The sequence below is a fragment of the Cetorhinus maximus genome, chromosome 3, assembly GCF_964194155.1.
Source record: "Cetorhinus maximus chromosome 3, sCetMax3.hap1.1, whole genome shotgun sequence".
In the NCBI taxonomy this organism is placed as follows: domain Eukaryota; kingdom Metazoa; phylum Chordata; class Chondrichthyes; order Lamniformes; family Cetorhinidae; genus Cetorhinus; species Cetorhinus maximus.
The window spans coordinates 74066034-74089727 of record NC_135881.1 but is presented as its reverse complement, the minus strand read 5'-3'; the positions used below and the strand labels follow the sequence as shown (position 1 = coordinate 74089727).

The window sequence follows — 23694 nt, the reverse complement described above, 5'->3', positions numbered from 1 at the left end:
TTCTAGCTAGCTTCTTCTCATACTTTAATTTCTTTCTCCTGATTAACCTTTTAGTCATTCTCTGCCATTCTTTATGTTCTGACCAATTATCTGTCCTGCAATTTATGCAGTTTTACGCTTTTTCCTTAAGTTTGATGATTTCCTTAACTTCTTTAGTTAACCAGAGATGTTGGGTCTTCCCCTTAGAATTTTTCTTTGTATTAAGAATATACTTATTCTGAGTATTCTGAAATATCCCCTTAAATGTCTGCCACTGCTTCTCTACTGATCTATCCTCTAGCCTAGTATCCTAGTTCACTTCAGCTAGCTCATCTTTCATGCCCACATAGACGTCTTTATTTAAGTTTAAATACTAGTCTTAGACCCACTCTTCTCCCTTTCAAACTGGATGTAAAATCCAATCATATTGTGGTCACTGCTACCTAGGAATGCCTTCACTCTGAGGTCATTAATTAATCCTGTCACATTATGCAATACCAAGTTTAATATAACCAGTTCTCTGGTTGGTTCCAGAACATGCTGCTCTAAGAAACTATCTTCAAAACATTCTAAGAACTCCTCATCCAGGCTACTACTGCCAATTTGATTTTTCCAGTTTATATGTAAATTAAATTCACCTAAGATTATTGCTGTCCCTTTATCACAAACACCCAATATTTCATCTTGAATACTTTGTCCTACATTGTGGTTACCTTCAGGAGGCCAGTAGACCACTCTCACTAGTGACTTTTTTCCCCTACTATTCCTCATCTCCACCCAAACCTATTCTACATCCTGATCTCTTGAACCAAAGTAATATCTAACTATTGCACCAATGCCATCTTTGATTAATGGTGCGACCTCTCCACCTTTACCTAGCTTCCTATTTGTCTTAAATGTCATGTATCCCTCAGTATTCAGGACCCAACCCTTGTCATCCTGCAGCCATGTCTCCGTAATTGCTATCAGATCATATTTATTTACTTCAATGTGGGCCATCAGTTAATTTACTTTGTTATGAATGCTACGTGCATTCAGATACAGAGCCTTCAGTTTTTTTGTTACCTTTGTAACATCTAGTCTTGACTGTTGATATATTCTTAGGTTTTTCCCTCTGTCCCTTTCTGCCATTCTCTGACCCTCATTTCTCCTATTACAATTTTACTGTCCTGTTTTGACTCTACCTCTTGATTTGCTACCTCCACCCAAGCTTGATCCCTCACCCCTCTTGTTTAGTTTAAAGCCCTCTCTACTTCCCTAGTTATGAGTTTTGTGAGAACACTGCTGTGCTCCCAGCACGGTTCAGATGTAGACAGCCTCCACTTTCCCCAGTATTGGTGCCAGTGTTCCACAAACTGGAACCCACTTCTCCCACACCAGTCTTTGAGCCACACATTTGTCTCTCTAACCTTATTTGCCCTATGCCAATTTGCACATGGCTCAGGTAATAATCCAGAGATTATTACCTTTGAGGCTCTGCTTCTTAATTTGGTGCCTAGGTCTCATACTGATTTTGCAGAACCTATTTTCTTGTCCTGTCTATGTCATTAGTACCTACATGGACCAAGACAACTGGTTCTCACTCTCCCACTGCAAGTTCTTCTCCAGCCCTGAGCAGATGTCCCGAACCCTGGCACTGGGCAGGCAACACATCCATCTGGACTCTCGTTCTTTGCTGCAGAGAACAGTGCCAATCCCCCTCACTATACTATCCCCTACTACCACTACGTTCTTTTTTGCTCCCCCGCTTGAACGGCTTCCTGTATCATGGTGCCATGGCCAGTCGGCTCATCCACCTTGCAGACCTCACTTTCATCCACACGTGTTGCAAGCACCTCAAACCTGTTTGACAACTGCAAAGTCTGAGCCTCCTCCACTGCTGTTTGCTCGGACCCATAACCTGTCTCACTCACGGTCACATCCTCCTGTCCCTTATTGGAGAGCAAAACAGATGACCCCATTCTAAGAGGTGTGACCGTCTTCTGGAACAAAGTGTCCAGGTATCTCTTCCCCTCCCTCATGTTGTGCAGTGTCTGCAGTTCGGCTTCCAGATCAATAATCTTGATCCGGGATTCCTCTAGCTGCTTACACTTTCTGCAGACGTGTTTGTCATGAATCACCTTGGCGTCCAAAAGCCCCCACATCCCACAACTGCAAAATAGTGCCTATCCTGCCATTCCAACTTATGTTATTTAGTTAATTTACTTTGGGGAGGGTTTTCCCCTCGTCAGGCGATCAAGCCCCGACTGCGGATTTCATGCTGGCTGGCCAATTAATGGCATGAAACACACACTGATAACCTCAGTGCTGCTGAGGTAGGGTGGGAGGAGCGCGAGCGCTGAAGTTTGCACATGCGCGGGGGGGGTGCGTGCAATGAAAGCTCCCTGAAGGCATAGAGCTGTCTCAGGGAGCTGAAGGATTGAAAAATTAAAAATAAGGGAAACATGTCCCCACATGTGACTGTCACATGAACAGGGACATGTTAAAAATGAGTTTAAAAACCTCTTACTGTTTTTTTATTCACTGTTGGAAACCTCATCCCACCTGTGGATGAGGCTTCGCAAGAAATAAGAAATGCAAAAGCCGCCTGGCCTATTCGCCCGCCCGCCAACCAACGGGCAGTCAAAAGTTCAGATTAATGAATAGCCCTCTTAATTTTTGGCAGGCACACTGCCGACTCTTGCGCATGTCAGCCGACTGAAATATTGCACGCCATTTCACATTCAATCATGTCAGGCGTGTGCCCACACACTGAGCTGAAAATGCTACACTTTAATTACTTTCTTCCCAGGTATGCTACAATTTACTGTGCTTACTGAATGCCAGTACCACAGGCAACTAAAAGTCATACGCTTCTTAACTACACAGGTACATGTTTTAGATGTTTGTTTTAATTATTTTATTTTATTGTTTTATTTTAATTTTAAAGTTTTTTTTTATTTTAAAGTTTTAGTTCTTTTTATTTATAAATCTACCTTTTATTTATAGATCTACTTTAACTCCCATGTCCTAAGCTGGTTTTTCACACACTGTCCCTTAAACTGAGCACTTACTGGCCAATCAACTTACTAGCTTCCTGTGACATCACAATTGCTTTTATTTCCTACCCACCCCTGCCTCACCGCAGCTGAAATGTTGAAATGGTGCGCTGCTTAGCTCCCAGCTGCCTCCCGCAGCTCCACACCGACTTCCAGCAAGGTAGGCAGCTCTGCAATCCCCGGTCTTTATTTATAGGCTCTCCTCAGCTCCCGACTATCTCCCGCAGCTCTGAGCCGACTCCCAGCAAGGGAGACAGTCAGGAGCTGAGGAGCACACTGTTTCACCATTTCAGCTGCCGTGAGTATTAATGGTATGCAAATACATGGTAAATAGGTTCCCACTACCGGAAATCAAGGGCGGAATTTTACACTGGCGGGATTTTACGGGTCCCGCCGAAGTCAATGGAGTTTAGAATGGCTGTCCACATTTATGGGCCTGTCTCAGTGGGGGCGGGACCAGAAAAACTCTGTCCCAAGGTGTTGTCTCCCACCTAATTAAGTCCCGCCGTGATTCCTCTACCCATGCTCTGGCCACAGGAGGGGCAGCAACATCATCAATCCAGCTTGGGAGGCGTTGGCAGTGGTGGTCGGTGCCAATGCTCTGCAAAAGAGGACGGCCACCCAGTGCCAAAAGAGGATGAATGATCAACATCAACATCCTGGTGGTTACCATTGACAACCATCACCAGCAAGTTCTCTTCCAAGCCACACACTATCCTGGCTTGGAACTACGTTGTCATTCCTTCACTGTCGTTGGATCAAAATCCTGGAACTCCTTTCCTAACAGCATTGTAGGTGTACCTACATCCCCTGATTCAGTGACCCATCCCTGGGATGCCTTTGGACGCTATGGAAGCATGCCATGATGTCCTCTACCCACGCTCTGGCTACAGAAGGGGCAGCAACATCACCAATCCAGCTTGGGAGGCAGTGGCAGCGGCAGCGGTGGTCAGTGCCAAAGCTCTACAAAAGAGGACAGCCATCCAATGCTGAAAGAGGATGAATGATCTCCTCCATTCTACCAGGGTAAGTCACGCTTCTCATCACTCTCAACTTACACACTTACAAATGCATCACACATCTACAGGAACCTCACTCACTGCCAGTTCAAGAGACAAAACTTCACTCTCTCACACACATCTTCATCTGCCCTGTGGATCGTCTCCTCATCCAGTCCATGGTACCACTCACCACCCACACATACCAGGCAAACTTATCATCTGGCCTGGCAGGCATCCTGCTTACACTCTCTCCATCTGTATTCATGCAAGACAAGCTGGCACACAACAAGACTGGTGGTGGAATGCCTAAAATCAAGGCACTCACAAACTTTGAAAATAGAGTCATCCAGCTGGCCGGCGAAGATCTGGACCATTCCTTTGCTGACGGTGAGGTCGGTGGTGCTCAACCAAATGAGGATCCAGCAGTGTAACATCCATCAGACAACCATGCTGTGAGTCAGTTCCCCTGTTCCGCAGTTCTCTGCCATGAACTAATTATCTCTCCTTGCTTTCGCAGGCACATCTGTTAAACAGCCAAGAGGGTCCACGACGTAAGTCCTCGACTCAAGCCCTGAAGACACCTCAGAAGAGGAATCTGCTGACACCCTTACTGAAGACCCATCACAGTGCTCACCCACACCCTCCACAGGTGCAGACACACACCTCGGTGGGATCAAGCTTTAGAGTAGATTCATGGTCACAATCTGGTGAGCACATCGCACTGTCTGATCCGCAGCAGGCAGCGGCAGGGACTTCCCAGGTGTCCGGCATTCAGAGGGCTGCTGGAGACCAGGAACCTGTTGAGTCCGAGTCAGATGACGAGACTCTGGACTCAGTCATACCTCAGTTGCTGAAGCTGCAAAGGCAAGCTCAGGAAAATCAGGAAGGGAAGTCCGCAGCACTCCTCAGATTGCAAGGCACGATGGACGAGTCTATCTGCCTTCAGTCTGAGGTGATAGTGCCAGCATGCCAACGCGCCAAGGTCAACACTGGTAGGATGGTGGCCGCCACGGAGACCTTAGTCCAGGACATCACTCCTGCATTGCTGATGTCATAATTGGCCCCCAACAGTGTCAATATGAGAGGGGTGCAGGGCAGCCCAATCTCACTCCAGCTTCCCCTTTTCCTCAAAGAGTCAGCCAGGGACCCTCAGGCACCTATCGGAAGGAGATCAGCAGGTGCACACCCCAGGACTGTCCATCCAGGTAACTCCGGGAGTGTCTGGCCCACCCAAATCCCCTCTTCCTTTGACCTCAACAAATCCAGCTCCACAGGCCGAGGATTGTGCCACTGCCACACAGCAGGACCCCGAAAGCAGGCCGTCCAGAGGACGCCTGTCAAGGCCATCCATGCAGGGTGTAGCAGTCAGCAGGCTGTCTCCACCTCTTCTGTGGATGTCCTGGGAGCACCAAGATGTAGCGGCAGGATTAGGAAAATTAAGAAGCTGTAGTTGCACAGCCTGGGCACGAGTGTTAATCACTTGAACATAATGTTCACTTTGTTAATAAACTCCCAAGAATGTCTCCCTGCCTGTGGTTCCTTGTTCTGATGGACAGTGTTTGTGTCACTCAGATGTGAAACCTTGGTCCCTGCACAAGTGCACAAGTTAAAGGCAGGTGTCTCAGTCCAGGTCCTCCTACCTGTGCTTTGTGCAGCCATCCCAGCACAGTGATGGTGAGCCTTCACTGTCACTGTATACATCAGTCATTCAGTCATGCTTCCATCTTAATGGGGCTTCTCATTGCTGCCAAAATGTCCTGGGCTGGTGGCACAGAGTCCATCATTCTCTCTGTGTGCTCTCAGCACCTTCGAGGTGCGACTGCGCACCCCCCCACCCCCACCTCCCCCCCCTCCATCTCATCAGCACCTGTGTCCGGTGACAGTTTACGAAGGATATCATAGGATCAGGAGGAGTGAAAGTTTCTCCGCTGCTTCTCCATGACATGACCCTGTTCACAGAGCGCATGCGAGCTGCCAATCAGCCAGACAGGAGTCAGACATTCACATAAGCTCTGTGAGGATCTATGCAGTATCCCCATTGCATGTCGTCATCATCTTCCTGGAATGTAAGGACTATGGGCATCCGCTGTGTCTCCATCACAGAGGGTGTGTGTGTTATCATCAGCCAGACAGGAGTCAAACATTCACAGATGCAATGTGAGGATCTATGGTGTGTCCTCACTGCATGTCGTCATCATTCTCCACGAAGCTAGCAGCTATAAAGACCTCCCCAGCGTGCCTGCCTCATCTGGCCAGTGCAATGGCCTCATCACCGTCATCCTCGCCTTCAATGATCTCCTCACCCTCATCCCTTTCGACGTCCTCCTCACCGGAGGAGACATGCAGCTCCTCCATCTCCTTCTCCGCCAGCTCCTCCCCCTGTTGCAGTGCTAGGTTGTAAAGAGTGCACCACATGACGACGATGTGTGACACCCTCTGTGGACGGTATTGCAGGGCTCCACCAGACCGATCCAGGCACCAGAACCTCATTTTCAACATTCCATTTTCATCACACCAAGGTGCGAGTTGCAACATGAGCCTCATTGTAGCTTCGCTCTGCTGCAGTCTGAGGCCGCATGGGTGTCATCAGCCACGTCCTCTGTGAGTAGCCCTTGTCTCCGAGGAGCCAACCCTGCAGCATGTATGGACCCTGGAAGAAGTCAGGGATCTGTGACCAACTTAGAATGTAGGAGTCGTGGACACTCTCTGGGAACCGAGCGCAGACCTGCAGGATGCGCTTGTGGTTGTCGCACACCAACTGAACATTCAGTGAGTGGAAGCACTTGCGGTTGGTGTAGTTGACTGCTTGTTGCCATGGAGATCTAAGTGCCACATGAGTGCAGTCAATGGCACCCTGTACTTATGGAAAACCTGAGATCTGGGAAAATCCCAACGCTCTTGCACCCTGGATTTCCTGATCCCGGGCGAAATGCACAAAGTTGTGTGCCCTCGCAAAGGTGGTGTCCGTGGCCTCATGGATGCAGTTGTGGCAGTTGCGATATCCCACAGAGGTCACTTGTGAAACCCTGAAAGGAGCCACCAGCGTGAGAATTGAGTGCCGCTGTCACTTTCATGGTCACTGGCAGTGGATGTCCTCCATGTCCACGTGGCGCCAAATCCGGCAACAGGTGGCAGATGTGACCGACCAGTTCGCTCATGCCCGCCATGATGTCCAACGTCAGCGGGCATGGAAAATTCCGCCCTAAGTGCCACGGAGTTAGTGGCATCTTTGCCGCCAACTGCAGGGGAGCTCCAAAACAGTGAGGAACCAATCACTGAGCAATGTTCTCTTACAAGCTTTCTGACTGATGCCATGAAGAAATTGTGAACCCAGTTGTACAATTCCATCATTGCTGTATTTGAAAAATTAGGAGATGATTTGGAGAGAGCTGTGTTGATGCGCTTCAACCAGGTATAACATATACATTGAATATAGACATTTTTTTGTGTTCCTGCTCCTCTGATCACATCACTGTGTTGACTTTTTAGATGATTTAAATTCTAATTGTATTTACTGGCTGAGAACATGGACTAAAATTTTTGCACTTTTACCACTGACCGCATATTTCCAGTCGAAATCCCAGAGGGACAGCCAAAGCCAAGACAAGAGATCAGGAGAATTCCAGTGGAAATTTTACCCCTGTGTGAATATCATGTTGCCATGGACCCAGAGATTCTGATTAAGCCAATTGTGAAATAATGTTTTCATTGAGACGTTGAAGCTGATAATCCTGAATAGAGAACTGCTATTCAATTCGTACTCATAATAGAGGTCAATTGTAGCCTGCCTCCTGTTCACATGCAGCCTTAATACAGCTCGTCATCCCGTGCCCGCTGGCGTCAGGCGTGTTTGCTGGCGTGAGCGGTCAATATGGCGAGAAGGCCAAAAATCCGTTTCACGACGTCGTGAAACCAGTTTGCGATCGTCTGCTCCGCCTGCCAACGGTGGGCTGCGCTACCCGCCATCGGATGTCGGGAACCTCATTGTAATACATCAGCATATCATTATAAGTCTGGTCCACCAGAATCGTCCCCCCGCCCACTGGATTGTCTTGACAAGTGTGACGTGCAAAAGTCGGGACTTACCACCAGGGCTTTGCTCACATCACAGACATCCGGGGAGCAGAAAATGCAGGAGCGCGACAGCAACAGGATCCTGGAGGACCGTCCACGGCATGCTGGGTGGATTCTTATGGACATGGCTCCACGGTGAAGAAGCCCACAGGAGGCGGAAAGTCACCGTTGAGTGTCTGCTCACAATGGATGGTGGTTGAGGGGGTGGAAGGGGAAGGTCTAGAATCAAATGGGAGAGGAAGAGGTGTCGAGGGGGTGAGTTTGGGAGGGGGGAGTGAAGGCATCGGGGGGTGGGGGGTGAAGTTGGGGGGAGGGTGTACAGGGGGAGGAGGGGGTAACAGGGTAGAAGATGGCAACTGGGAGGTAGGTGTAAGGCAGGTGGAAAGTGAAAGGGAAGGAGTTTGGAGGGGGAGGAAGAAGTCCAGAGTGGGGAGGGAGTCGGGGAGGTGGGAGGACTGGGGTGTTGAGGGAGGGCTTCCGGAGGGCGAAGGGGTTCCAGGGTGGGAAGGGAGGGGAGGGATGTCCAGGTGAACATGCAAGGGAGGTTCTGATGGGTTCATGACTGCCTCCTGGGGAGTGAGCTGGGGGTGGACGTGGTATGAGGGAATAGTGAGAATGACTGAGGGCACAGTGAGGTGGTAGGGTGGGAGGTTGAGGATTCAACAGTAGTGGTAGAAGGGACGCCAAGGGTGTTTGGTGGGGACTCAGAGGCAGACACATACTTCTTCCTCCAGAATCACTCATTGAGCAGCTGCTCCCTCTGTGGTGATAGAGGATGAGGTTGAGGGGGTCATAAGCAAAGGGGACTCGGAGGGAGAGGTGTTAGTGATGTTCTCCTTTGAGGAGTGAGATCCCTGTGGATATGTGATGTGAGTGTGTGAGCTGAGGGTGATGAGAAGAGTGAATTACCTTGGTGGAATGGATGAGACCATTCATCCTTTTTCAAATTACAAAACAAATTATATTGCTAAATGGAAACCATCGATTCTATAATCATAATTTATCTGATAGTGTTTTTGCTCTTCCTGTGAGAAGCGCCTAAACCTTTTGTAAAACATTAAGTGGTAACCTTTGGGTGTAGAATTCATCATTGTAGAATTCATCACTCTGGTGCATATGAATGACCTGTAAACAAAATGCTGTGTACATTATAACCCTCAAAAAACATTAGTGATTACAACAGCTCCCTCCACTCAGTGAAGGAAGCAATTGCCATAAATAGGTAGACACGGTTTCTTGACTAAAGGAACAATAAATACTCAAAATCAGTCATATGACAAGAATGAAAGACTTTCCTGTCTCATTTCTCTCCCTTAAAATATTCCATAGACCTAATGCCAATTTAGTTGGGTAGACACCTTTTACCAATGCCCCAATTTAATGTCTCACGTACCTTCGGTTAAGTTGTTCCATTTGCTGGATGGAGCTGGACCGGCGCAGACCATCAAGTGTAGCAGCTGCTGTAGGTCGCTGCCATGTTGTTGTACGGTTTACATGATCCACGTAAAAAACTCTCCCATGACTATCAATCCGTGCTTCCCAGTCTGGAATTCAACAATGTATATTGTTAGCTTCCAACAATGGAAATCTATGGAAAGTAAAACTAAAGATCAAATAAAGATCAAATTAAACCAAATATGCCATTTTGTAGAAGTCTAGTTAGGTTGGAAATGTTGATATTGTAAGAAGTAATATTGAAAAATGCCAGAGAGCAAATATTATGATTGTAGAAAAAGAAGCATTTTTATTGGAGGAGAAATAATTTAAACTTGAGTCCATATTTTCCAACTGCTTTTATTAATGATTGTTGTAACGCATCAAAAAATTCATTGCCACTGTTAAAATTATGCTGATCAAAAGAATATAGGCTCTCTTTTGACTAAGATATTAATTTAGTTAATTTGTCAATTGGGAAAGGTTTTAAATGGACTATTACAGAGTGCATAGAGTTCTATATTGCACAACTGGGGCTAAGAAGCTCATTGGAGATGTACTTCTTGTGGCTGTGTTATTGGCTTTAAGCTGATTTATTTCATTGCCCCTTTTCTCCATTGTTGCGGTAATGTCCTTTGGGAGATAAAGCACAGGGGAATAAATCATTGTCCTGTTAGAATCTTGTTGGAATCCCAGAGGGAAGCCTAGGAGAGGCCCGAGTACAGTATTGCAAATACACTTTCAACCTCATGATCCTTTCTTCTCACTCGCTCTGCTCTGCGAGAGCTGCCTGAAAAACTGGTTTCTAGAATGTAAATGCCAGAGGAAGACCAAACATCTACCATGGGCAGAACTTGGCCAAAGGGAAGGGTTAGCCATTGTGGCACAATTACACACCTCTAGCAGGTTTCAAAGCAGGGTGTCCACTATCTTGGCTGCAGCAAGTATTTAGCCTCAGGAAACTAGAATAAGGGTGCAAGAGCTAGGTAAGCAATTAGAAGGAAATAAATGCTAAATACGCATCAGTTAAACTAGATACTGGAATGTGAATCAATAACACAGCTGTAAAAGTTCACGGACGTCATTAATGAGCGAATTCAACTCTGTTAATTTGAATGGTCTTTAAAAGCCATTTACTTCCTTTAATACAAAAAATACAAACAGTTATTAAATTCCGATTAGCCTCTTAGCAGCTTTATATATTGACTTCCACACAAGAAATAATCCAGTACTGGATTTTACAAAATACTTTAGGATATATAGTTCAGGTTCTTTCTGCCTAATTGCAGGTTAGGAACTAAACAGCTTTGTGCATGCCTTCTGAAAGATTAGTGTGGCCATTTGAATCAAAGCAGCAAAATGGTTTTGCTGTATTCTCATACTTGAGAAATAAAATTCACTCATTTCCATTTGCAGGCATCACCCCTCCAACAAACCAGCATTTTTCTGACAGATTTAATTCTGCAAATTTGATAATTTTGCTTAGCAGAAGTCAACCAAACATTGTGTATCTCCTCTAAGGCTCATCTTTATATTGTGAAGATGGTGTTAAACATGCTGTTAAATTACCATTTTTTCAGAACAGACTGTGCAGTAAAGTAATTAGAATACACAGTGAAGAAACACTTACACTGTGGGAAGGTTTGGTTTTCTGAATGTGATCTTGTTGCATTATTAGAAAGAAGTACCATGATTTAAGGATTGTAGCCCAGGTAACGAAGAAATGGAACTGCAAATTTTGCATATGGACTTGTTGAATATAGAAGCTTAAGGTATTTCATACTTTACTACTGAAAGTTATGCTTAGTTCATTACTGACACATTATTGTGCAATGATGTCCTAATCAAAGTATTTTTTTAAAAAAAAAGTGCTTTTACCACTTTGATACAGTGAATGCCATGATAATACGTTAAAAACTTATGAAACAGTAGTAATAGTTTAATTAAATGGATTCTGCCATTAAATTGCTTTAAGGAAAGAGGGCACATTGAGTAACAGGGTCCACAGTGGCACTGGAAGAGAACCAACACAATGAAGCCCCTGACACCTTTGAAAAATTCATGAAGACTTTCATCAACATAGAGGCAGTCAAACTCATTTCTCTTCAGGAGGCCGGAGGGAGCACACACCAGCTTGTATGTAAGAGACTCATGCTATGTTCTCCATATTGGCAGAACAGGTAAGATGAATGTGAGATGCTCTAATATAAAGCATCACAGTTTTGCAGATTATTACTGTCCACTCAGCTGCAATAAGGAATTGGTTCATAAATGTACCTTCTGCTCTCTTTACAGACGATGAAGCAAGAACCAGGGATATGGAGTGAGGTTCAGACCAGACAGTAGACTGGGGCACAAGTGTCATGACATACACTAATCTCCAGACCTGAAGCTTGCATTTTGGAATTAACAAAGAACAATGGGCATAAGGAAGAACTTGATGTCATTAAGCAATGGTAAGAAGTGGCAGAAGAGATGGGACGGACCAGGGCCCAGTGAAGTTTGGCGTGGGAAGCAACAACATTGGCTGCAGCTGCCGAGGGTTCTCAGGCTGGAGTGTTTTATCTTCTTACATTCCAAAAGAGTGTTGTTTGAATACTTGATCAGTGTGGAGATTCACAGAGATATTAAATGAATAATAAATATAATTATTAAGTTATATTAACACATTAATAAATAAAGTAACAAGCACACATTGAAATTTCTGTAGGAATCATTGCCAACTCTTCAGTTGCTGATTCAAAGGCAATTTGGCCGTCACACAGAAAAGCCCATTTTGCTCCTGTCATTGATGGCATGCAGCCAAACTGCAACATGGCAATCATTTTAGTGTGGAATAGGCCCTTGCTTTGTACTGCAGTAAATATGGAGAAGGGGAAATTATTGCAGCAAAATTATAAACATGTTGTTTATACATATTTATGACTTTGTTACATATAACAAATAGAGGAAATCTTCCCAGCATTTCAGGATTATAGAGTACTCTTCAGAGGTAGAGATCAAGGAAATATAAACATATATCTCACAGTATACATTCTCAAATGGTATTTTTACTAGGAATTTAGCTTTGCATTTAGATGAGCACAAACAGAGATATTGCACAAGTGAGTTACACTGACTGAAAAACAATGGATATGCTGGGAATTGTTTGACATCTTCTGCCTGACATTTTGTTGCTGATTCTCCCATATGTTTGGAGGAGAATGATGCAGGCTGGGAAACTGCTGTTGAACACACACAGACATAAGTTATTAGTCTATCTCACCGATTCAATTGTAGCATCATAAAATTGTCAAAACTAAATTTATGTAGTTAATATTTGAGGTGAAGTGGACCAGAGACTTTGTAACATTGGATCACATATGGCTTGAGTCTAAGAAAACCTCCCACAGGGATCTTACAGATCTGGCCTTCGGTGCATTATATTAACTTTGGCAATCTCTCAAATATTCTTATTCTACAAATTTAGCTTCTTATACATTTATTAGGTTCTAAGAGATTTCCATGTTAGTAGTTAGTGAAGAAGGTTTATGATTATGATCTCATCTGGGCTCAATGGGACATGTTATGTTAAGGATTTGTAGATTCTTTCCACATACCTTAGCCATTAGAAGAACTGTAACTAGTTCCTTATGGTAACACATACTCTTGTACAAGAGTTTGTGACAAATTGCAAAAATGTTCCTTTAGCAACATTACCACCGATCTTTTAGTAGCAAAGCAGTTAGAATGGGTTAAGAAATGCAGAGAATTAGTGTGGTGGGAAAAGGAGAACAACAGTGTTTTTGGAGGAGAGATAAAAGGAAAAAAATCAAGTGTACATCTCAATAATTTTTCTATTGCATAATTTAATTTCTGTCACTGCAAACACCAGTAGCTATTACCCAGTTGGTTTCATCAACAAATCACAAGTCTAGATATTCCAATCAAGTTAAGATTTATGCATCACCAGTTAATTTCTCATTGCATAGTGCATACCAGTATGCAAAACTATGCTATATGAAAGGTAATATGTATTAGTAATTATAGAGACCTGGCTCACCCCTAAGTATGATTGGGAGCTAAATATTCTAGGCTAGAGCATCTTTAGAAAGGACAGAGAAATTGAGAAAGGAGGGGGAGTAGTAATATTGATAAAGGGCACAGTTATCAAAGTAGAAAAAGGATATCAGTAACAGTGCTCAAGCAGTGGAAACAATAAGGATAAGGTTAAGCAATAGTAAAAAATGCAAGACTCTGGTAGGACCTGCTTGCAAATCTCTTCATGGAGTGATGTTTTGAGGGATTTTTAAGTACAGAGATCAGGGATGCATGTAGCAAAAACAATGTGGTTATAATTGGAGATTTTAATTTTCACATAAGCCAAGGAAAAGCAGAATATCTCAAGAAGTAAGACAGTGAATTTCTAGAATGTACCCAGGACTGTTTTCTAGAATGTTTTAGAACCAACAGGAGAACATACTGAATTTAGTGAGTAACAATCCAGAATCCATTAACAGTCTGACACTAAGAAAATGATATGAAAAGTGACTATGATAACGCTGTATTTCATATTAGGTTCGAGAAGGAGAAGGGAGAGTCACAAACCAAGGTTTTAAATTTAAGGTAAACTTTGACCACTGTAAACCGGGTTCACCTGTTAGTGGATAAACCTACAAACAATGGAAAGTATTGGAAGAAGTATTTGCTGAAATACAAAACCAGAACATAGCCCTAAGAAGCAAAGGTTCCACTTGTGCAATTAAGCAAGCATGGTCAACAAGTGAGGCAAAAGATAATATCAAACTCAAAGCAAAGACTTGCAGAAATGCAAAGAAAAATGGTAATCCAGTGGGCTGGGAAAGCTATCAAAGCAACAAAGGGATACAAAGAAAGGAATAAGAAATGCTAAAAGGGAATATGGAAATAAATTAAAAGGGCATATGATACAGTGCCACACAACAGACTTGTGAACCAAGTTAGAGCTCACGGAATAAAAGGGACAGTAGCAACATGGATACGAAATTGGCTGAGTGACAGGAAACAGAGAATAGTGGTTGGCAGTTATTTTTCAGATCGGAAAATGTTTATGGTGGAGTTCCCCAGGGCCAGGATTTTCCTGTCGGCGAGTGGGAGGTGGGGCCCGCTCACCGACGTGTAAAATGACGCGCGGTGACGTCGGACGGAACTCCCAACGTCACTGCGCCTCATTTAAATTTTCAGGTAGGCGGGGACTCAGCCAAAACCACCAATTGAGACCATTGACAGAGTCATTAAAGTAATTAATGGACCTGCCCGTCCAACCTTAAGGTTGGTGGGCAGGCCAGGAGCCCCGGTGGGCATTAGAAAAAGCATGAAACCTCATCCATAGGCGGGATGAGGTTTCAAGTGGGTTTTAAAAAATTTAATTAAAGTGTTTTTAAAAGTTATGGACATGTCCCATGTCATGTGACAGTGTCACATGAGGGGGCATGTCAGGGAATTTTTTTTTCTATTTTTAATATTTTTTAATGTACAGCCGATCTCCTTGAGACAGCACTTTGCCTCAGGGAGATCGGCTGTACATGTGTACATGGTTCGCAGGAATGGTTCCAGGGGTGAGAAACTTAGTCGAGAAATTGGAGAAGCTGCTAATGTTCTCCTTGGGGAAGAAAAGGCTGAGAGGAGATTTGGTAGAGGAATTCAAAACCATGAGGGGTCTGTACAGAGTAAATAGGGAGAAACTGTTGCCACTGGTGGATGCATCGAGAACAAGAGGGCACATAATTAAGGTAATTGACAAAAGAAGCAATGGCAATATGAGAGAAAACCTTTAAATGCAGCAAGTAGTTAGGATCTAGAATGCACTGCCTGAGAATGTGGTGGAGGCAGGTTTAATCAAGGCTTTCAAAAGCAAACCAGATCATTATCTGAAACTGAAAAATGTACACGGCTACAGGAAAAAGGCAGGGGTGTGGTACTTGATGAGTTTTTTCTGCAGAGGGCTGGCACAGACACAATGGGCTGAATGTGCTGTAACCATTCTATGATTCTAGGGATGAATTGTTGTTCGGGTTCAGAGGCTTATTTCAGTGTGCAAATGGCCATACTTTGTTTTTTATTGGAAGAAATCCAATTTTCTGTCACATTCCCAACCCTGGACAATTTTCCTCCGCCCATTTTATGGGTCGGGAATGCCTAGTTTACAAAATGCACACCCGCCCTGCTGAGGTCAGGTTCCCCATTTAAAATCAGATTTCCTCCCACAAACCATTTTCACCTAGCGGTGAGGAGTTTTGGAAGCCCATTAAAAGCACACCAAGCTTGACAGTTCATGAAAAATATAGAAAGTCTGCTGTTGAGTCTGTAAGTGTAAACTCTTTTAACACCTTCAAATGTCACTATAAGGTGCTGTATTGTAATATAGTTGCATTTTAATGCAATGATTTGATATAAGGATCTGCCTTTAAAGGTAAGTTGACTTTTGCCTTGACCAGCCTTGTATAATTGTTCACATGCATTACAGTGCTTTTACAATGTAGAAAGCACCAAAATGCAGTGAAAATGTTTCAAACCATTCTGTCATCTTTTCTACTGTGATTTAAATGGCTCTGGCTGATACAAAAAAAAGCCTGGTTTTGACATTTGAAAAAAGATCTAACCATCTGCTTCCTTACATTGATTGAAAAGTACTCTACTTTGGAATTGAAATGAGAACCTGTAGTTTGCTTCCTAGAGAGCTGTTTGGATAGCTCTGGCCATTATGAATGCTTGGCTGAGTTTCAAAATCTAATGGGTTTGAGCACAATTCACCTGAGGATGAATGACAGTTTCAAGAAGTTGTTATAACAGACTGTGCCTTTGATTTTGTTTCAGGCTTGATTCTGGTTCTGGAACTTTAATTACCCAAATATAGACTGGGATATTAGTAGTGTAAAGGACAGAGAGGGGCAAGAGTTCCTCAAATGTGTTCAAGAAAATTTTTGACAGTGGTATGTTTCCAGTCTAATGAGAAAGGAGGCACTGGTAGACCTGGTTAAAAACAATTAACTGAGGGAAAGACAACTTTAATGGGGTAAGAACAGATCTGGGCCGAATAAACTCAGAGGTTGGCAGGAAGAATGGTAGCTGAACAGTGGGCTACCTTCAAAGACGAGATAGTTCAAGAACAGTTAAGGTATATTCCCTTGAGAGGGAAATGTCGGGCCAACAAATCCAGAGTTCCCCAGATGACAAAAGAGGTAGAAATTAAGATATGGGAGAAAAAGTAATCTTATGACAGGTGTCAGGTGGAAATTACAATTGAGAACCAGGCTGAACATAGAAAGCAAATAAGAGAAGCAAAGAGGAAATGTGAAAAGAGGCTGGCAGCTAACATAAAAAGGAATCACAACGTCTTTTGTAGACATGAATAGTAAAAGGGTGGTAAAAGGAGGAGTATGGCTGATTTGGGACCAAAAAGGAGGTTTACACATTGAGGCAGAGGGCAATGAGAAGGGGTTAATTAATAATCTTGTTGTGTGGGGTCCTTAAGGGAACAGAGACCATAACATGATAGAATTCTTCTTTAGGTTGGAAATCTAAAACTAGGGTCCTAAATCTAAACAAAGGAAACTACAAAGGTATGAGGTGCGAGTTGGCTAAGATAGATTGGGGATCTTCATTAAAAGGCATGATGACGGGTAGGCAATGGCTAATATTTAAGGAACAAATGTATGCATTGCAAGAATTATATATTCCTTTCTGGTGCAAAACCACAACAGGAAAAGCGGGCCAACCATGACTAACAAAAGAAATTAAGGATAGTATTAGATCCAAAGGGGGGTCATATAAAATTGCTAGAAAAAGTAGCAAGCCTGAGGATTGGGAGCAGTTTAGAACTCAGCAAAGGGTGCCAAGAGATTGATTAAGAGGGGAAGAATAAGGTATGAGATTAAATTTGCAAGGAACATAAAAGAGGACTGTAAACACTTCTCTAGGTATGTAAGAAGAAGAAGACTGGTGAAGACAAATGTAGGTCCCTTACAGTCCAAAATGGGAGAATGGAAATGGCAGAGCAATTAAACAACTAAACAACAGAGCAATTAAACAACAGAACAGTATTGGTTAAGGAGAACATTGCAGTGCTGGAAAAAGAGGCAGTGGCATCAAGGACAGAATCAATTTGGCTAGATCTAAGGAATAAAAAGGGTGCAATGACATTGCTTGGTGTAGTTTTCAGACTGTCAACTAGTGATAAGGACATAGAAGAACAAATTTGCAGGGAAATTGCAGAGAGATGCATGCATTATAGAGTAGTTATAATGGGTGACTTTAATTACCCAAATGTAGACTGGGGCACTGGTAGTGTGAAGGGCAGAGAGAGGCAAAAGTTCCTAGATTGTGTACAGAAAAAATTTCTGCAGCAGTATGTACCCTATCCAATCCAACTTGGCCCATCTCATTTATAAATCTTGGAAATTAGGAGGGGCCAAGTAGATCAAGTGTTAATGGGGGAACATTTAGGAGGCAGTGATCATTGTATTATACATTTTAGGATGTGATAGAAAAGGATGAAAGACAATCCAGAGTAAGAAAAATTAACTTCAACAGGGCAAGAGCAGAGCTGAGCCAGATAAGGAACGAAAGATTGGTGGGAAAAACTGTAGCTGAACAATGGGCTACCTTCAAAAAACAATTGGTTCAGGCACAGCCAAGGTATATCCCATCAAAAGGGAAAGGTAGGGCAAACAAATCCAGAGTTCTATGGATGAAAAAGGAGATAGAAATTAAGGTAAAGAAGAAAAAGTGTGCTTATGACAGATGTCAGGTAGAAAATACAGAAGATTCAGAGGGGAGGTGAAAAAGCATATTAGAGAAGCGAAGAGGGATTATGAGAAAAGACTGACAGCCATGGGAACCCCAAAGTCTTCTACAGGCATATAAATAGGATAAGGTCGGTAAAAGGAGGAGTAGGGTTGATTAGGGACCTAAAAGGGAATTTACACATGGATGAAGGGGCCATGGCTGAGGTATTAAATGAATACTTTGCATCTGTCTTTACCAAAGAGGTAGATGCTACATGGGCCATGATGACAGATGAGGCAACTCTGTTATTAGTAGGGTTCAAAATTGATAAAGGGGAAGTGTTGAATAGTCTGTTGGTACTTAAAGTTGACAAGGCACCGGGGTTGGACAAGACGCATCCAAGGATACTGAAGGAAGGGAGAGTAGAAATTGCAGGGGTACTGGCCATAATTTTTCAGTCTACCCTAGACTCAGGGGAGGTGTCAGAGGATTGGAAAATTGCAAGCGTTACACCCTTATTCAAAAAAGGTTGTAAGGATAAGCCCAGCAATTACAGACCAGTCGGCTTAACTTCAGTGGTCGACAAGATTCTTGTAACAATTATTCAGGATAGAATTAGTAGTCATGTGGAAAAATATGGGTTGATAAGTAATAGCCAGCATGGATTTCTAAAGGGGAAATCATGTTTAAATAACTTGCTGGAGTTTTTTGAGAGGTAACAAAAATGGTCAATGAGGGTAATGCTGTTGATGTGGTGTACATGGACTTTCAAAAGGCATTTAATACAGTGCCACATAACAGACTTGTGAGAAAAGTTATTGCTCATGGAATAAAAGGGACAGTAGCAACGTGGATACAAAATTGGCTGAAAAATAGGAAGCAGAGAGTAATGGTCAATGGATATTTTTCGGGCTGGAGGAAGGTTTGTAGTGGAGTTCCCCAGGGGTCGGTTTTGGGACCCTTGCTTTTCCTGATATATATTAATGATCTGGATCTTGGTGTGCAGGGGACAATTTCAAAGTTTGAAGATGATACAAAGCTTGGGAGTGTTGTAAACTGCGAGCAGGACAGTGTAGAACTTCAAAAGGACATAGACAAGTTGGTGGGGTGGGCAGATACGTGGCGGATGAAGTTCAATGTGGAGAAATGTGAGGTGATGTATTTTGGTTGAAGAACATGTAGAGGCAATCTAAAATAAGGGGTGAAATTTTGAAGGGGGTGCAGGAGCAGAAAGACCTGGGTGTATATGTGCATACATCATTGAAGGTGGCAGGACAGGTGGAGAGAGCAGTTAATAAAGCATACAGTATCCTGGGCTTTATTAATAGGAGCATAGAGCACAAGGGCAAGGAGGTTATGCTGAATTTATATAAGACACTTGTTAGACCTCAGCTGGAGTATTGTGTACAGTTCAGGCCGCCACATTAAAGGAAGGATGTGAACACATTGGAGAGAGTGCAGAAGAGGTTTACAAGGATGTTTCCAGGGATGAGAAACTTCAGTTACAAAGATAGATTTGAGAGGTTGGACTGTTGTCTTCGGAGAGAAGAAGGCTGAGAGGAGATTTGACAGAGATGTTCAAAATCATGAGGGGGCTGGACAGAGTAGATAGTGAGAAGCTGTTCCCACTCGTAAAAGGATCAAGAACAAAAAGGCACAGATTTAAGGTGATTTGCAAAAGAAGCAAACGTGACGTGAGAAAATACTTTTTCACACAATGAGTGGTTCGAGTCTGGAATGCACTGCCTGGAAGTATGGTGGAGGCGGGTTCAATTGAGGCATTCAAGAGGGTATCAGATGATTATTTGAATAGAAACAATGTACAGGGGTACGAGGGAAAGGCAGGGCAATGGCACTAGGTCATAATGCTCATTTGGAGAGCCGGTGCAGACCCGATGGGACGAATTGCCTCCTTCTGTGCCGTTCTGTGAACTACTTTAGTTCTGACTTCACGGAGGAAGACACAAATAATTTCCCAGAAATGCAAGGGAATTGAGGGTCTAGTGAGAAGGAGTAATTGAAGGAAATTAGTATTACTAAAGAAAAGTGCTGGGGAAATTAATGGGACTGAATGCCAATAAATCCCCAGGGCATGATAATCTACATCCCAGGGTACGAAAGGAGGTGACTATGGAAATAGCGGATGCGTTGGTTGTCATCTTCCAAAATTCTGTAGATTCTGGAACAGTCCCGGCAGACTGGAGAGTGGCAAATGTAACCTCACTATATAAAAAAGGAGGGAGGGAAAAAACAGGGATTCACAGACCAGTTAGCCTAACATCAGTGGTAGGGAAAATGTTAGAGTCTATTATAAAGGATGTGATAACAGGACACTTGGAAAATGTCAATGGGATTAGACAAAGTCAACATAGATTTATGAAAGGGAAATCAAGTTTGGCAAATCTACTGGAGTGTTTTTAGGATGTAACTAGCGGATTAAATAAGGGAGAACCAGTGGATGTGGTGTGTTTGGATTTTCGAAAAGCTTTTGATAAAGTCCCACTTTAGAGGTTAGTGTACAAAATTAAAGCACTTGGGATTGGGGGTAATATATTGGCATGGATTGAGAATTGGTTAGCAGACAAGAAACAGAAAGTAGGACTAAATGGGTCTTTTTTGGAACGGCGGGCGGAGACTAGCAGAATGCCGCAGCGATCAGTGCTTGGGCTGCAATTAATCACAATATATATCAATGATTTGGGTGAGGCAACCAAATGTAATATTTCCAAGTTTGCTGATGACACAAAACTGGGTGGAAATGTGAGTGGTGAGGAGGATGTTAAGAGGCTTCAAGGTGATTTAGACAAGTTGAATGAGTGGGCAAATACATGGCAGATGCAGTATGACATTGATAAGTGTGAAGTTATCCACTTCAGTAGGAAAAACAGAGTGGCAGAGTATTATTTAAATGGTGATATATGTAGAAATGTTGATGTACAAAGGGACCTGGCTGTCCTTGTCCACCAGTCACTGAAAGCAAACATGCAGGTGCAGCAAGCAGTTAAGAAGGCAAATAGTATGTTGGCCTTCATTGCAAGAGGACTTGAGTACAGGAGCAAGGATGTCTTACTGCAGCTGTACAGGGCCTTGGTGAGACCACACCTGGAGTATTGTGTGCAGTTTTAGTCTCCATACCTAAGAAAGGATATACTTGCCATGGAGGGAGTGCGGCTAAGATTCACCAGACTGATTCCTGGGATGGCAGGATTGTCGTGTGAGGAGAGATTGGGCCCAATAGGCTTGTTTTCACTGGAGTTTAGAAGAACGAGAAGGGATCTCATTGAAATGTATAAAATTCTGACAGGACTGGACAGACTGGATGCAGGGATGATGTTTCCTCTGGATGGTGGGGTCTAGAACAAGGGGTCACAATCTCAGGATATGGGGTAGACCATTTAGGACTGAGATGAGGAGAAACTTCTTCACTCAGAGGATGGTGAACCTGTGGAATTCTCTGCCACAGGAGGCTGTGGAGGCCAAGTCACTGAATATATTTAAGAAGGAAATAGATAGATTTCTAGGCTCTAAAGGTGTCAAGGGGTATGAGGAGAGAACGAGAGTATGGCGTTGAGATTGAGGATCAGCCATGCTCATATTGAATGGTGGAGTAGGTTCAAAGGGCTGAATAACCTATTCCTGCTTCTATTTTCTATGTTTCTATAGCTAATGTATCAAATGAATACTTTGCATCTGTCTTTACCAAGGAAGAAGGTACCACCTTGGTCACGTTGGAAGAGGAGGTAATTCAGACACTTGAAGGGTTTAAAATTGATAAGGAGGGGATATTGGATAGGCTATCAGTACTTGAAGCTGATAAGGCACCAGGACCAGGTGAGATGTATGCGAGGTGTCAGGAAGATAAAATATTTTTCATAATGTTATTGGAATTTATTGAAAAGTAGAGTAATAGTGGGGTCTGTGTTTTTGGGAAATATTTTCGGGTTGGTGAATGAGGGTGAGGCCCGCACGCCGGCGCGTGAATGACACACGGTGACGGTGGGCGGGCGTCCCAATGTCAACGCGCGTCACTTAGATTTTCAGTTCGGCGGGCGCGCAGACGACTCAGCTGTGCGCCCACCAAACTGTCAAAGGCCTGTTAAAAATTAATTGAACTAATAAAATGAGCTGCCTGTCCAACCTTAAGGTTGGCGGGCAGGTGAAGAGCCCAGGCGGCCTTCACATTTTTCATGAAACTTCATCCATGGGCAATAAAATTTTTTTTAAAAATTCATTTACATGTCCCAGCTCATGTGGCACTGTCACATGAGGGACATGTTTTAAAAGTTTTTATTTTCTTTAGTTAGATGTTTAAAACTTAAACTAATCTCCCTGAGGCACCTCCATGCCTCAGGGAGATTTATGCGCACTTTCGCACGCATGCACGAAAGAATGCAGGCCCCGACTCAGGGATTCCCCCCTCCCCGCCTGCACAGGGAGCGCTCAGTGTTTCTGGGTGCACATCACGCTGGGAGGGCCTTAATTGGCCCGCCCACTTAAAATGGTGGGGCCCGTTTCGGTGGCGGCGATCAGCTGCCCGCCCACCGCTGAGCCGGTGGGACCCGTCCGCCCATCAAGGGCAATTGTCTTTTTACTGTTGCCTTAACGGAGGTGTAACTGGGAGTTAGATTAATTAGGAGGTTCACAAGTTATCATAGTAGTAATTTGTAGATCTTTGTATTTGCTTAAAATAATTTCTTCTATTAGTAAAGGTTTAATTTAGTTTTGTAAGAAACCTATAAGACTGGGTGGTCTTATTACTACTAAATTCAAGGCACGCATCCCGAAATAAATACAAATTGCAAAACAGTTGTGGAAACTGTTTCAAGTTTCCCTTTAGCAGCTTAGCATTTACCATCAGCTGTGCCATAACAAAAGATACTGAGGGAAGTGAGAGTGCAAATTGTGGAGGTGCTGGTCATAATTTTCCAGTCTTCCTTAGACTCAGGGGTGGTCCCAGAGGACTGGAAAATTGCAAATGTTAAACCATTGTTCAAAAAAGGGCGTAGAGGTAAGCTCAGCAACTACAGGTCAGTCAGTTTAACTTCGGGGATGGGGAATCTTCTAGAAACAATAATTTGGGACAAAATGAATAGGCACATGGACAAATGTGTGTTAATTAAGGAAAGCTAGCATGGATTTCTTAAGGGAAAATTATTTCGGCTAACTTGCTGGAGTTTTTTTGAGGAGGTAACAGAGAGGGTTAATGAGGGCAATGCTGTTGATCTGGTGTACGTGGACTTTCAAAAGGCATTTGCTACAATGCTGCACAACAGACTTGTGAGCAAAGTTATAGCTCACGGAATAAAAGGGAAAATATCAACATGAATACAAAATCGGTTGAGTGACAGGAAACAGAGAGTAGTGGTTAATGGATGTTTTTCAGGCTGGAGGAAGGTTTGTCGTGGAGTTCCCCACAGGTCAGT

At 43.5% G+C, this 23694-nt stretch overlaps 1 protein-coding gene across 1 annotated transcript in view; it reads right to left on the bottom strand.

The window, feature by feature from the left end:
- LOC144678727 (E3 ubiquitin-protein ligase HECW1-like) overlaps positions 1-23694 on the bottom strand; it is a 676338-nt gene that overhangs the window by 223112 nt on the left and 429532 nt on the right. The window contains exon 11 of the mRNA XM_078538571.1: positions 9486-9636. Within this exon, the coding sequence (XP_078394697.1) occupies positions 9486-9636 (151 nt within the window). The remainder of the gene's footprint in view (positions 1-9485; positions 9637-23694) is intronic.